The 12,460-nt window shown below is 48.0% G+C and overlaps 1 protein-coding gene across 2 annotated transcripts; it reads right to left on the bottom strand.

Moving 5' to 3' along the window:
• Positions 1-631: 631 nt before the first annotated feature.
• On the bottom strand, positions 632-11,166 carry LOC128325433 (uncharacterized). 2 transcript variants are annotated; one of them, XM_053251170.1, is made up of 2 exons: positions 10,040-11,166; positions 632-950 (listed from the first exon to the last, which is right to left on the bottom strand). In XM_053251170.1, exons 1-2 carry the CDS (start codon positions 10,431-10,433, stop codon positions 859-861), a joined length of 486 nt encoding a protein of 161 aa, XP_053107145.1. In that variant the 5' UTR covers positions 10,434-11,166; the 3' UTR covers positions 632-858. The 2 variants fall into 2 exon arrangements, with proteins under 2 accessions (XP_053107145.1, XP_053107144.1); XM_053251169.1 differs by lacking the exon at positions 632-950 and adding an exon at positions 3,604-6,991.
• Between the last annotated feature and the right edge of the window lie 1,294 nt (positions 11,167-12,460).

Here is a 12,460-nt window from a genome sequence, read left to right as displayed (position 1 = left end):
TGTGGAGTGAACTGACTGCATAAGGCTCAAGTGGTGCAACAATCTAACTGCTATGTGGCCAAGGCACCTGTGATAGTGGCCAGATTCACTAACTTCAGGAAGGGCTGCAGGTGGTATACAAGTTTATGCGAAGCCACTTCTAACAAAGCTGCCACCTTGCCACCCAGAAGCAGTTCCAGGCTGCTCACCTGATCTTTCTGAGGGAGTGCTTCTTCATTCAGAACAGGCTGAATATTCCCTATCTAAAATCTCATAGGCTATCAAGGAGTGTCACAAACACTGTCTGTTCCACGTATGGTCCCCAGGCTGAAGTTGGCTATCCATTATCAGTGCAACAGCACATGTCTTGCCCCATCAGACATTTTAGATATATAGCACCTTCATCTGTTATATGGCTGGAGACCTCACATCTGCCTTAGGCATTATCGCTTTCCAACAGTTCACACAATTTGGATGGTTTTCCTGATAATTTATTCACCATCTGTTCTTACGTTGTTTTGAATCTTTTATGTCTAGTTCTCCTATCCCTGAGCAGCCCTTGCCAACACTTCTCATTTTTCCTTATGGCAAATGTTTAGACATTTAAAATCAATGAAGATATTTAGTCCCACTACTGAAAGAAACAATCTACTGGGGGGAAATGCCGAAACAAATTTATTTTGGTTTACATACAAGCACAATTAAGCCAACATTTAACATGAAACAAAAGTTGTTATGCACAGATTTCAGTTGTCTCGTGTTGTTGGTGAATGATACCTGACAATATTCCTTAACAGGGAAGCCAGTCATGGTGAAGATGAGTTGTAGGAAAATCCTGTGGGAATATTTAAACTCCCCTAACAAAATGTATGAAATTATTTATTTGCAGCACCAACCTGGCCAAAGTTCAGTTGCATAGGGACCCAAGTCTTCTCCAGTTGTTGCCCTCTGTCTAGAAAGCAGGACACAAACTAAACATAAAAGTAAAAGTTGTAACATTTATTACATCACATTAAGTTTAAGATGGTAGTATGCATCAGACATAAAATAGATGGTAACATCAAACAACTTATGACAGACAGACAGCACAAATGCATGGGCTTACAGAAATGGCCAGCCTCGTTTCTTTATCTGGGTAGTTCGTAGGAACTTTGTCCCCTTCCCCCTGCACCAAGACCAACAATATCCGCCCGTGTTCAGTACCTACAATTTGGACAGTGAAAATTTGGGAGGAGGAGCATCTTCAGACCAGCACTAGCTGCAGACCTTTGAAAATAAGGAATAGATGTATGTTACTTGTGAAAGAAAAGTTTCTAACCAGGCAGTAATGAAAGATTCTGTGCACTACAATGGAGATTATTGGTTTACTTCTTTCAGGGTGAAGATGGTATGGAAATTCAAAGTAGTCTGTATATACAACTTTGAACAATTGGGTTCACAAAGAGATGTACCCCAAATTATGTAATTTAAGAAATCTACCCTAGAAAATGTCCCTTTTTCTCTTTTTCTCTAGTCTAGCATTACTTCTGTGATCTGGCTAGATGTATGATATGCTGTTCTTCTGTCATTTGTACCAGAACTACTTTGATGTTTTGCTTTAATCTTTCAGAGTAAATAATAGTATCAAAATATATCGTAGCATACCTGTAACCTTTTTTTCTGTGACAATATTTTGGTTGTCTTTACAAGGTACAATGTAGAAATGATTTGTGCAGACTTTGGCCTCATTCTCATGTAACATGGAACCATGGGTCCAATGGACCTGTAGTTCCAATCGCCCCTCCCCCGCTCTCCCATCCAAATGCAGACCTGGATAGCTTTTCCTCCTACCTTGCTTCCACATAATCACTTCTCCCTCCTCCTACCTATTTGTTTGCACCCATACAACCAAAAACACACAAACAGCACACACAGCTTCCAAATCTGGGTAGAACACAGTTTTTGCTTGTGTGAATGACCTCAATATGTAGTTAAACTATTGAATTTGCTGCCACTGGATGTGGTGATGGCCACCAATCTAGATGGTTTAAAAAAGGGATTAGACAAATTCATGGAGGATAGAACTATCAACAGCAACTAGTCTTGGAGGTTATATTCTTCCATTAGGATCAGAGGACATAAGCCCCTGAACACCAGCTGCTAGGGAGCACCAAGGGAGGGGGTTGGTTTCCCTTTTTTCATTGCTTGCAGGCTTCCTGAATGCACCTGGTTGGCCGCTGCATGAGGCAGGACTGGACTGGATGGGCCTTGGCCTGACCCAGCAGGTCTCCTTAGATTTATAATTGAGATGTGGTTCAAACATTAGTCTCAAAATGAGACACAGATAGTTTGTCTGCTGGCTGTGTCTTAACTGGAAGAAGAAGAAGAAATCAGAACACTGTGTTATGAACGGTCCATAAACATATCAGAACCAGAGGTACCAACTCAGAAGTATGTGAAATATAGGCCTGTGTCTGATTTCATTTTATATTAAGAAATGAATTAACTCCTGAACTCTCCCTGCTCTGTGAAGGGAGGAGGCAATCCAGCATTGTATTGTAAAAATGGATATGCAAGGAAACACAAAAGCCAGGCCTGAGCTACTCATATGCTAAAAATGTGACTCAGGCTGATCCCCCTTCCTGTTGCAAGAAGCCAGTGTTAAGCCTTGTCAGTGATTAACTCAATTGCTCTCCATAGAGATTCAACATAGCTAAATGGATACAGAGATCCGCCTGTAGACTTTAATTCGTACCTCACTGATGCTTCTGCGCTAGCCAAATGTATTGAACCTCTCACACATGTATAATTACACACTATATAGAGGTACACAAGAAATAATGTAATTACTGTCTCACAACTAATTCTCTCACTAACTCCTGACTTTTAACACCTTTTGGGGGAAGATGCAATTTGCAGCTCTGAGATGCAGATTTGCTTTGGACTATGTCCCCTTCTCAAGATAGCAGTTTACAGAAGATGAGATTGAGATCTCTCTCTGAACTGACCAAATATCCTGAGAGATTTTTGGTAATTAAAAGACAATATTCAGAGGATAGCAGGAATAAACGCCTTTTGTGATCCAGAAGACTCAAATGGACATCAAAGGATGGAACCACTATAAGGAGTCTCTGGACATGGCAGTTTAGCTATCTTACGCCTACAGCAAGATTTGCTCACAGCAATGCCAGAGTTTGCTGCTAAGCCGCGGGGCTAGAGGCAGGAACTCTGTCCATGAACAGGAACTGTCTCCTACAAGCAGACTTATGCCTACGGGCAATCTTGCTCACACAAAGATCCCAGAGTTTGCTGCTAAGCTGTGGGGCAAAGCAGGAACTCTGTTCATGGACAGGAGCTGTCTGTGACTTCTACTGTGCCGTGAGAAGTCAAGACTTTCCCCCAGCCATGGTGCTCTGACTCTCAGCCGTGATTTGAGCACTGCAACGCTCCTGTCTCCCGCCAAGCGCCTCGCTCCTTCAAGCTGAAAAGATCTCCACTCTCAAGTCTCGGGTCCTGGTAAATATGCTGCTCCTACAAGCCTGGAATCCCCTCATCCCTTCCCCCTCTCCTGCCCCTTTCTCCTCATCCCCCCCACTAACTCCTGATCTTCCCCAAACCATGCCAGCCCCCAGCCTTCCTCCCCCCACTCTTTTCTGCCTGTATCTGAATTGTATTAGGCTTTAGGAAGATTTAATTGCACACACATATGGTAGTTAGGAACATTGGTTGTGGTTAGGATGTTCTGTTTAAATACTGTTGCTGATATTGATAGAGTGTTCTGCTTTCTGCTTTGCTAGATTATGTTGTTAGTCTTTTATACTCAATAAAGCCCATTGAATCTTTGAGGATTGGTTTGATCTCCTTTCTTCCATGCGCCCAGATCATACATGGTCACCATATAAAAGAACTTGGTCACTTGGTGACACTATGAGCCAGACCTAATTTTGTATGCTAGCTAATGAGCATATTTAGTATATAAATCAGGCCTGGACTGTAACAACTGTTGCACTACAGGAATGGAAATAGCAGTCACTTCTGCTTAATCTCACTATGACAGATCTTTCCTTCTTCAGATGCTTTTTTTGAAAGTCCAATTAAAAACAAAACAAACACCAGTGGCTGACATCCAGAGCAACAAGTTGCATGCAAGAGGATGTTGCATTACGGGAACTCTGGGGCTTGCATTTCAAACTAATGAAATGAACTGCAAGCTGGCTTGCAGTTGTGTAACTGTGACATGCGTTACTTCTTCAGTGGGAGCTTTTGCACAAGAGCACTATAGCACTATCTGTGTTTAGGGCAAGGCTGCTCATCTTTGGCCCTCCAGCTGTTTTTGGACTATAACTCCCACAATCCCCAGCCACAGTGGCCCATAGCCAGTGATTATGGGAGTTGTAGGCCAACAGCTGCAGGAGGGCTGAAAATGAGCATCCCTGGTTAATTAGCATCCCTAATCTACTGTTTTGCGCTAGTGCAACATTGCACATTCTGCATGCAGTTCATTGCTCTGGATGTCAGCCAGCGAAACAGCTTGGAGTTGGAGTGGCAGTAGCAGGTCTTTCCTTGAGAGACCAGGGGACAAGGAAAGAAACAGAAAGGGTGCTCTACTTGTGGCTGCCTTCAGACAGTGAGGAGCACTGATAGTAGCTATAGGCACACATAGGCTTTTGGTATGTGGTAAGCTACCTAATGGTGCAGCAGGGAAGTAACTAGGGAGCAAGAGGTTGCTGGTTCAAATCCCCGCTGGTATGTTTCACAGACCATGAGAAACACCAATATCAGGCAGCAGCGATATAGGAAGATGCTGAAAGGTATCATCTCACACTGCGTGGGAGATGGCAATGGTAAACCCCTCCTGTATTCTACCAAAGAAAACCACAGGGTTCTGTAGTCATCAGGAGTTGACACCAACTCAATGGCACAACTTTACTTTTAATTACTTTAGAAGCTATTAAGCTATTGCTCAACATAGGCCTGTAGCTTTCTTTCTCAATCTTTTATATACCAGTAATATTTTTGTCTAGATTCAATATTGGGACTTCATTGTTGAGATAATTGCCTCTTCTTTTGACACTTCTTTTTTTAGTTCTTTGAGAATGTCATATGAGTACTACTTATACAAGTTCTTGGCGAAGATGTTGCTTTGTTTATTTTTATCCATACTTGCTTATTTGTTTATTTTTATCCACACTTGCCATTTTAGTGCTATAGAAATCTTTATTTACAGCAGCCAGCTGAACATGTATTCTCTGTTTGAGAATAAACAGCTAACATTTTCATCAAGACATTGTATGACAAATTGTATACAATTATACAAATATGATTGTCTTTCATTGTAAGTTGAGAACTTTTCTAACTTTAAATACCTTTCATACTAATTGCTAAATAGGACCACTCTTGTCTTTGACCAGGAACTAGGATGTGATTTTTCCTTCTCTTCGTAGTGATTCCATGGGGCCATGACACTTGTCTCCAGACTGATCTAAGGGTCGTGTCTTATGGTTTGTTTATATTAGGCAGGGGCCTTTGGCTTCAATGGGGAAAACAGGAATGACTTTGTATGCTCTGTTCATTCCTGTGATTGGTATCCAGTGGATAGGCAGGAATTCATGTATAGTAGCACAACACTAGCAATTTTGAGCCCAACTACTGGGTGGAATAAAACCCAACCAATGCCAATCTGTTGGAAGCAAAAAATTCCTACTCGGCCCCCAACAGGGCGACCAGCCACTAGGCCTGCTCTGCTACCAGGGTGGGAGGGTGGGAAAAAACTCGGGCTGAACTGAAAAGGAAGGGCGGGGAGACGCCGATAACGGCCGTCAAGCCCCGCCCCTCCGGCCCGAGAACCAATCAGGCGTCTTCCTTGCCTGTTGCCGGGGCTGGGACAAATTGCCCTCCCCAGGGCCAGAGGAGGGGCATTGTCCCCAGACCCCAGGCAAAGACGACACCGACACAATTTGTTGGGTGAATTGGTCATAACTTTATTACAAGAATCAACTGTGAGCAAGCGAACTTGACAGTGATGTTCAACCACCCAGACAGTGCGGGGCCTAGCATTGGCCAGGTTTGGACCCCGAGTCCTCCCCTGACCATGCTTGGGCGACACACCCTGGCTCAGGAGACCATCAGGCACTGTCCTGATCCGTCTCCTTTCAACCAACCCCCAATCGAGGGTCTGGAACCTTCTAGGCTTTGCACACCCCGGACCGCGCAGCCCAAGGATCTGCAAAGTCCTGAAGCCAGTTCATGGCAAGTCGTCCTCCCTGGGCCGCACAAGCCACAAGGGAGCGACTGACCAATCACCAATTAACTCGTCCCAAGGGTGCTCACCGAAGTTAAACCCAACTATTTCCCACCAAAACCCGCACTGTCCCTGCCACACAGGGAGGTCAGCCTAGCTTGGCCTTCCTGCCCCACCACTCCCCAACAACTTCCCCAAGCCCCCTCTGAATATTGGATAGGTACAAATCGCAGCCCTGAACAGACAGGTGGACCCCGTCAGGCCTAAACAAGTGCGGCAATGAAGCCGACAGGCCAGGCTGTGCCAACACCCAGCCCCCATCCTCAAGAACAAGCCGGCCAATAGCCTTAGACGCCTTACGTCGAGCTCGTTCAACCCCCCTTAGAGAGTGCACCCCACGCCAAACTCTGTGCTGGAGCCACTCGACCCACACAATCCTCATCCCTGGAAATCTATCCCGCAAGGACCCAAAATCAGAAGAGGCTTGTTGAATGATGGAGAGACCTGATCGCTTGCCCAAGTCGTTCTCACCCAAATGCACGACCAAAATATCCGGACAGGAACACCTATCAACATAATCTAACAGAGTTGGGAGTAACTGTCCCCAAAGCATCCCCCGCATACCCAACCAAGACACTCTGGACTGCTGTCCCAGACCGAGTTGGGTCCCAAAACGTGAGGCGCTGGCCCTCTTGTATGCCCCAAACACCAAGGAATGGCCACACAGGAGTACTCTCACAGGAGCCGCCGCCCCGCCAGCACCTCTCAGCGGAGCCGCTGCCCCGCCAGCACCTGTTAAAAGAACAAACAGGTAACAAACAGCCGCAACTGTGCCGCTTTAGCGCACATAGCGTAAAAAAGCATCAGATTTCCACCGTCCAATCCTCTGCACATCCCTCACCTCCAAACCCAGGCCACTGGCTGTAGTAGCCGCCCCAATTCTAAAGGAGTGCAGGCTAAACCCCAAGTCTGACACACCAGCACAGGCCATAGCCTTCCTCAGAACAGCCCATAGCTGATACTGGGTTAAAGGATCCCCCCTCTCATGGACAAATAAACACCCAGATGCCTTGGGACCACCTGCTACATACTGCCGTAAGGCCATCACTGGACACATTCACGGGTCCGAGGCAGCATGGAGCCTAATCACCTGCCCCTTCCCCTTCTGATCAGTCTTGGAGCTACGGAGTAGCAACGTGACTCCCCTACCCTCAAACGACAAATCCCCAAACTGCAGGCAACGCCCCACAGGCAAATGCCTACCCCGTGGCAAAACTTCACTGGGTCTAAAAGCCTCAGAAAAGTAAACCAAGGAGGCAGCCTTCATTAACGTAGCTTCCCAAGGGGAAGAGCAACAGACAGGTAAATGGCGAATCAGTGCAGCCACCACGTCCAAGGTTAGTGGCCTCCTTTTATCCGGGCCCCTGGGCTGCTGCCGCGCCCACCCCTCCAGCATGCATTTAACCCTAGGATCACCTGTAGTGTCCTGCACCCCCTGCACTCGAGCCTCGAAGGCCAAAGCGGAGACGTAGCCTCCCATGGTCGAGACCGCCTTACCTGCCCTAAAAAGAGACACCAGGAACTGCATAACATGTTCCACAGGCACAGGCCATGCTTCCACAAGGCCCTCTTGTCTCCTAAACGTAGAGAATGCCCCTATCTTCGCCCGATAACTAACCCTGGTACTGGGCGCCAAGGAGGCATCGATGGCCTGCCGCGCAGCTACGCGCCAAGCCTCCACAGGGCTTCCGGCATGACCTCCGGGTCCCGCATAGCCTCCGGCGCCAGTTCCCGAAACCTGTCCAACTGAAACCGAGACAGGGCATCAGCGATGTCATTCTGAAGCCCTGGAACATGTCGCGCCACAAATAAAATGTTGGCACGTAAACACTGCAAAACAAAAGCTCTAACCAAGCCCATGACCCGAGGGGACCGTGACGTCTGTGAATTGACAACCTGCACTACTGCCTGATTGTCGCACCAAAACTGAACTGTGGAGTTAGAGAACTCCCCAGCCCAAAGGTGCACTGCCACCACAACAGGGAACAGTTCCAAAAAGGTAAGGTCCCTAGTGATACCGGCCCTCTCCCAACCAACCGGCCAACACCCATAACACCAGCGCCCACGAAAATAAACGCCAAACCCTGCTCCCCCAGCCGCGTCCGAATGGACCTGCAGCTCTGCCTCAACTAGCTGCTCTGCCCTCCAGAATGAAACACCATTAAATTGCTCCAAAAACGTGCCCCATACTGCCAAGTCTGCCTTAACCCCCTCCGTAAGCCTTACCCTATGGCGAGGAGCCCGCAAACCGGACATCAGGTCACAAAGGCGCCTCAAAAATGCCCTCCCGGGTACCACCACCCTGCAGGCGAAATTCAAATGACCTACCACCACCTGCAGCTCCTTAAGGGAAACCTTCCGCGCCACCTGCATGGCCCCAATAAGACCCCGCAGCGTCGCCAACTTCTCCAACGGGAGACGCAAACACCCAACCACCGTATCCAACTCGATACCCAAAAAGGACAGGTGATGTATGAGGCGGTACTCGCCTGGAGCCTTCTTCGGGACAACTCCCAACGGGGAAACCCTCAAATTGTCAAAGGGGGGAAGATCGAAAGGCCCAGCCACCCTCCCGGCAGCCACCTCCTTACCTATCTTCCTGGCCACTACCATCTCCATCCCTTTAACCGATTTAAGGTTATCGGCCATAAAGGCCACCCTATGAGATAACGTCGGAATCCTAAAACCTTCTTTAAACCCTGAACTCAACAAGGCAGCGGCCTCCCGATTAGGTTAGCCTATTAACAGCTGCTCCAAAACGTCCAGTCTAACTGGGCTGGGCCCCTTTACCCGAAGGGGGTGTGGGAGGGCCCCCCTTCTTGCCCCCATCGAACCTTGGCTTAGATCCTGCCCCGAAGCCACGAGCCCTGGGGCACGAAGAGCTCGGGTGCTTGGCACCACAGATGCTACACACGTGTCTAAACTTACAGGCCTGTCTTCCACAGCGGCCACTGCGATTATACTCCCAGCAAACCGACTGGGGTTGAACCCACGGCTGGCCCGCAACAGCGGGAAAAGACAGTGCCGCTGCCTTGGATAACAGATGCCCACTGTCCAATCTCTCACCGTCCACTGGCCGCGTCGGCGACATGATGAGAACCCACAGCTCCAAATGAGGCGCATCCCATGGCAGGGATGGATCCAAAGCGGCTCACATCCTAAAATTCTCATCATATCGGACCCAAGCATTGCCAGCAAAGTCCGACACAGCCCGACGGATAATGTCCATATACTTAACTAACGCCAGGGCTCTGGCCAGCTGTGCCAGAATGACCACTCCCATATAAATCGTAAAACCCGAAAGCCAGTTATTCCAGGATTTCTCAACTGGCTTACGCTTCGTCACAGCGTGGTCTTTACACGACTCACCCTCCTTATGCTTTACCTCGGGTTCCCTAAATAACAAGGAGAATATGTCAACGTATTCCCCTTTCAAAATCTTCTCCTTAGTGGCCAGTAAAAGGTGATCCCCCAAAGGCAACCCCACTGCCCCATACGGAGAATGCTGAGGTGTAGGCATAACCCCCCTAGGATACCAACCTGCACCCTGCTTGGGTGGCAACCCAGGTCCACTGGAAGCAGGCACGACCCCTTGCCACACCTGCCCAGCCACCCCTTGCGTACTCGGCCCCACCCCTGGCAAAGGACCCACCAACCCACCTGGGTATGTATGTGTGACCCCCCAGGGGGCAGGGCCCCAACCCCCAGTGGCTGGCATCGGCCAGGGAAACCACGGCCACTGGCCGGTACCGCCGTGTGGTGCAACAGATCCAGGCTCACCCGGCTGAGCAACAGCTGACATCTCCACCGCCGCCGAAGACTCCTCCTGCTGCAACGCCCCCGGAACTGCTGCCTCGTCCAAAACTACCACTGGCACATCACTCAGGCCGCTTAGCCTCTCCTCCATGGCCTTCAGTCTGACAGATAAAGAATCAATTAACTGAGTCCTTGCGGACCCCCTCGTCCGAGTTCTGCCCCCCTTACCAGAAGGCCCTGCCCCCATATCTGATGGCAGCGCCTTGGCCCGCTCCAAAGCCTCCAGCCGCTGTATCATCCCCTTAATGAGGGTCATTTCCCCATCATCCTCATCCGACGATGAAGACTGGGGTGCAGGACGCTTAGGAGGCTTGATCGGCTTCCCCCCGGCTTTCCCTTTTGCCTTCCTGGGAGGCATGACCACTCTACCCTTATTTGATTTTATTACGTACGAAATTGTTCAATACTCCTTCTGTCTCTACTGGCTTGGTTTTTTTTTTTTAATTAAATTAATAAATTTATTTATATATTTATGTATTTACTTAATTATTTTATATCTATCTATTTTTAATTAGATATATCGACTAATCCAAAACAAGCAGCATTCCCACTGATTACACCCCACAGTGCTAGGCCACACTCCTCCCAGGCAGCCACACCCAGAAGGCCCAACAGAGACAGAGGGAAAAAGCCCTAAGAGCTGTCAATCACCCGGGCCTGTAAGAGCTGTCAATCACCCGGGCCTTTCAGCCCGGCAACAGCCTCCCAGGGAGTCCCTAGCACCATATAGTGGGCTCGCAGCCCAAGCAACCAGCAGCCTAGAACAATCCCCCCACCGGGGGCCCCTCCAGGCCAATCAGCCCAAATACCGGCCGGACCGCCCCCCCACCGAAGGCTAGATCACCACTGCTGCCCCACGTGGCCGCAGACTCGGCCCAGCACCCACAATGCCGCCGCTGCTGCCGCCGTCAACCCCCGACCCAGCCTACCCACAGGCCGAATTGGCCGAAAAATGCCACCGCGGCCGCAGCCACCGACCACCAACCCAACCGCCCGGGTCCCCACTCCCCTACGGTCTGAGTCCGGACCGCCTATTAGGGCCGAACGGGGCCCCAGCAAACCACTGAGAGGAGCTCGGGCACAGAGCTCCTCTTTCGTCAAAAACTCGGGCCGAACTGAAAAGGAAGGGCGGGGAGACGCCGATAACGGCCGTCAAGCCCCGCCCCTCCGGCCCGAGAACCAATCAGGCGTCTTCCTTGCCTGTTGCCGGGGCTGGGACAAATCGCCCTCCCCAGGCAACGGGCCAGAGGAGGGGCAATATGTGCACACTATGGGCAGTCTCAGAAATCTGGCAGTTACAACACTATTCCTCTAGCATCCTTGGCATGCAGAATGCTTGAGGTCCTGCCCTGTCAGACTTAGCTACCCCGTACCCCACACTCATGATAGATTAGATTAGATTAGATTAGATGAGATGATTAGATTATAAGAGCAATGGGGACTTTTTTCAGTTTGGAGATGGGGAGATAACAATTTTATTGATGTATTAAGATGAATTAAATGAGATATAAGTAAAATTAAATAATGCAGAAAATACAGTGAGGAAACAATGGGTGGGGGACAGACAGAAGATTGGTGTGTGGCTGCCCTCCCTTTTATAGAAAGTAAAAGAAGTGGTTAGCAGCCTAGTCTACTGTAAGAAAAGTGATCTTCACATCCATTATGTGTGAACAAGATATTAAGCCAGTGCTGTGGGATTAGGGTTTATACTAGGGGAAATATCTAGTTATTCATCATCATCATCATCATCATCATCATCATCATCATCTGAATTGATCCTTGGAAAGGAAGCATTACTTAATTCTTTTTTAAAAATAGGAAGTAAACTGGTAAACTATCAGTATTGATAGTTTATTGATAAGTTAATGCTGCCTATTCAGCAGACATTTCCGCATATATAACAAACTGGTTATTTATAAAAGTAGAGAAGAAAAATCTGAATTATCTTGATATGTGCAGGTTTGATGAAGGGGATGCACTGAATACATCAGACATCAGAACAAGGCAAGCATAAGTTTATAGAACAGAATGTATTACAACAATGAGATTATAATGATGGTATATGCATTTGCCTCCATCAAACATGTCATGGATTAAGTCTCAAGGTTCCCATGAAAGGCCCGATCTTAGGAACTGGATTAAAAGGTGACAGGAATGAAGAATCCTGAGAAAAGAATATTGGAAAATGTACCTGATGCAACAAAATCTAATTTGCCACATAATTTAATTGAAGCTGTACATTTAATCACAGTCATACTATGGATGTTATTTTCAGATGTTTGTTTTAAAATCTGTTGCTTGCTAAAGACAACACCAAATACTACTTTTATGTGCTGGAACTAATTAAGAGTAATCCTATATAATAAGATCCCTGGTGTCTGCGTC

This window comes from Hemicordylus capensis, chromosome 4, assembly GCF_027244095.1.
Source record: "Hemicordylus capensis ecotype Gifberg chromosome 4, rHemCap1.1.pri, whole genome shotgun sequence".
NCBI classification, from domain to species: domain Eukaryota; kingdom Metazoa; phylum Chordata; class Lepidosauria; order Squamata; family Cordylidae; genus Hemicordylus; species Hemicordylus capensis.
The sequence above is the reverse complement of the archived record's forward strand: the minus strand, read 5'-3'. Positions and strand labels throughout refer to the sequence as shown.